This window comes from Phytophthora parasitica, assembly GCF_000247585.1.
Source record: "Phytophthora parasitica INRA-310 unplaced genomic scaffold supercont2.5, whole genome shotgun sequence".
NCBI classification, from domain to species: Eukaryota; Oomycota; class Peronosporomycetes; order Peronosporales; family Peronosporaceae; genus Phytophthora; species Phytophthora nicotianae.
In genome coordinates this window covers 618,736-621,154 of record NW_008648991.1, presented here as the reverse complement: position 1 = coordinate 621,154, position 2,419 = coordinate 618,736, and the positions used below count along the sequence as shown (strand labels likewise).

Sequence of the window (2,419 nt, the reverse complement as noted above, 5' to 3'; positions counted from 1 at the left end):
AACTACGAGTGTTGCAAGGCGCTACATACCATCAGCTTGCTCAGAATATTGTCATATATCGGTTTCAAGCGCAACTAAATCATGTTCGAAATAATGCGAATTGCAAATGGGAATTTTCAAGCGAAGAAGGAAAATAGCTTTTCAGCAGAGACAGCAAAAGATGAAACCACCGGAGAACACGCTGGAGTAGTCGCCCAGTTAGTTTCAGATTTTCTCTTCAAACTTAAACCCGCCACGCCACTCCCTGGGAATGGAGGCACGTCAATGCAAACTTCATAATTTGGTGCCGTTGACGGCATGCCCCCGAGTCATGCAGCAACGAAAGCGGAAATCATGAGTTCCTTACTGACGCACATTACTATATTGACCATTAGAAATCGGCAGAATCTAACAATCTGACAACGATGTGGAAACCTGAGGAAACCCCGCCTGGTTGCGCAAGATGTACCGTGTTAAAGACATTTTAGTCCAATTGTAAACGCACAAGATAAGAAACATCTATCTACTCTAACAACAAACAGCTGCCTATATTATATATATTCTTACATCATTGCTTGATATCTACCGCTGCTGAAGCCCTCACCACCCCACAGCCTATGCAGACTGCGACACTGGAACTATCAATTTCAATATCGCGTCAAAGACTCCCAGAGCGCCATCAATAAGCTCAATCGACATTGTTCACCACTCTGATGCATGTCTTGTTTCAAAGTAGCGGTTGCTAGTGCGGATGCTTACGTGATAGCTCAACCTAAAACGTCGTCAGTGTAAGTAAGTTCTCATGGATTCCCGTAGGGTATTGCGGCAATTTAAAATTGGTCGTGGTTATTTTGGCGTTATTATTTGTGTCAGAGAAAGCCATTCAATATTGTACTAAATTGGAAGATGCATGCTCCAGCCACTCGCCTATCTCGCGGTCTTCACGTTGAAATGTTTTTTTTTTTTCTGTTCAAAATCTCTGCGTTTGTTAGCACCTTTGCAACACATATTTCCATGAGAATACTAGCGCAAAAAACAAAACGGAGCTGGTGTTCTGCTTGACTGTGTATCTTCCTGCTCTGGTTGCCTGACTTTAATTACTTAACCGACTGTTTTGGCATACTGTCGTCGCATAAGGTAAAAAGGCACTGTACCCGCATTTGCATAGCAGTGTCAGTAGAGATACACTGTCGAACGGTAGTGGACAAATGTACTGATGCACTGTACTCTTGAATGCTGTACAAATTTTACTCCAGGTTACGCTCACTAGTACAGTAAATTTAATCTGTTTGAGGTTGTCCATCCCTCATTATTCGGTACTCTCAGTATAATCCGTACACCGATGGTATTACCGGACACTGTTTGTATTACTCAGTACAAGAAATAGGTCAGCGTTGACGGCAGTGGTTTGTTATACTTACCTTCTGGTACTTATTCCGTGTTGGCCGCACTATAATGTTTGATTCTCAACATGCTTCATTGACGTTGTGCACCGCATCACACGTACGAATTGCCTTTTGCAAGTTGGTGAAGGTGAAAGATAACAACGTGTTACATTTCGTTCTTCAGTTTCATTTTTGTGTTCCATTTAGAACATCACTACGTTTCTGTTCTCGAAGCATGTAGTACCAGTACGAGGCTGCTATGCTTTCGCGTGTCGGCTGAAAAAATACTGGGGCTGTTAGAAATAACCGTATTCTTTCAAAATCCTTAATTGGGCGCCAACCCGTTTTGCAGCAACCTTTTTCTCGTACCAAGCTTTGAACCTGTGGAATACGGCATTGCCATTCCTACCGGTATACTTGGCTCTTAGGCTTACTGGAGTCTCTTTGGCGTTGTAAAGCTTGGTAAAAATTTGTTCCTCGTAGCGTAGCACCCACTTCGACTGTGTGCTAGGAGAAAATCCGAGTTTCAGTCCATAGAGAGGTGCCATCAATCTCTCCATAATCGTTGACCCTCGCTCTTCATCGTCAGTCTTGAACGCTTCCATATCCACGCCCCTGCGATCGGCCCGCAAGCTTCTCTTTTCATTGACGGAGTCTTCAGCAGGCCACGTGAGGATGTACTTCTGATTCTTCGTCACGGTTTTGAGGTTGGGAGCATTGGGCGGGACAGCACCGGTAGATGTTAGAAACACGACCAGCGTCGAAAGAACGATCAATAATAACGAACGCATTGTCGAATGTGGGCGGCAGGCGAGGAAATCAGAAATGTGCTCTCAACAAACATACCCTCGATATGATAGGATGATATCGCTCATGAAAAAAAAAAGACAATCCACTAATAAGCTATTGTTTGTTAATTGCTATCGCTTTCCGTGGTACGGGGGATGTCAGTAATCCTTCTGACAGACCAGTACGTTAATCCACAGAAATACGGAAAGACAGGGCAAATAAGATTAGCGCATGTCCGACATGCCAGCCCGTACCACAAAGCTGTG

General features: G+C 43.9%; 1 protein-coding gene across 1 annotated transcript; it reads right to left on the bottom strand.

Moving 5' to 3' along the window:
• Positions 1 to 1,660: 1,660 nt before the first annotated feature.
• Positions 1,661 to 2,155, bottom strand: PPTG_04541 (hypothetical protein; the record flags this gene model as incomplete). The annotated part of the gene is made up of 1 exon (XM_008896787.1): positions 1,661 to 2,155. One exon carries the CDS (start codon positions 2,153 to 2,155, stop codon positions 1,661 to 1,663), a length of 495 nt encoding a protein of 164 aa, XP_008895035.1.
• Positions 2,156 to 2,419: the final 264 nt, after the last annotated feature.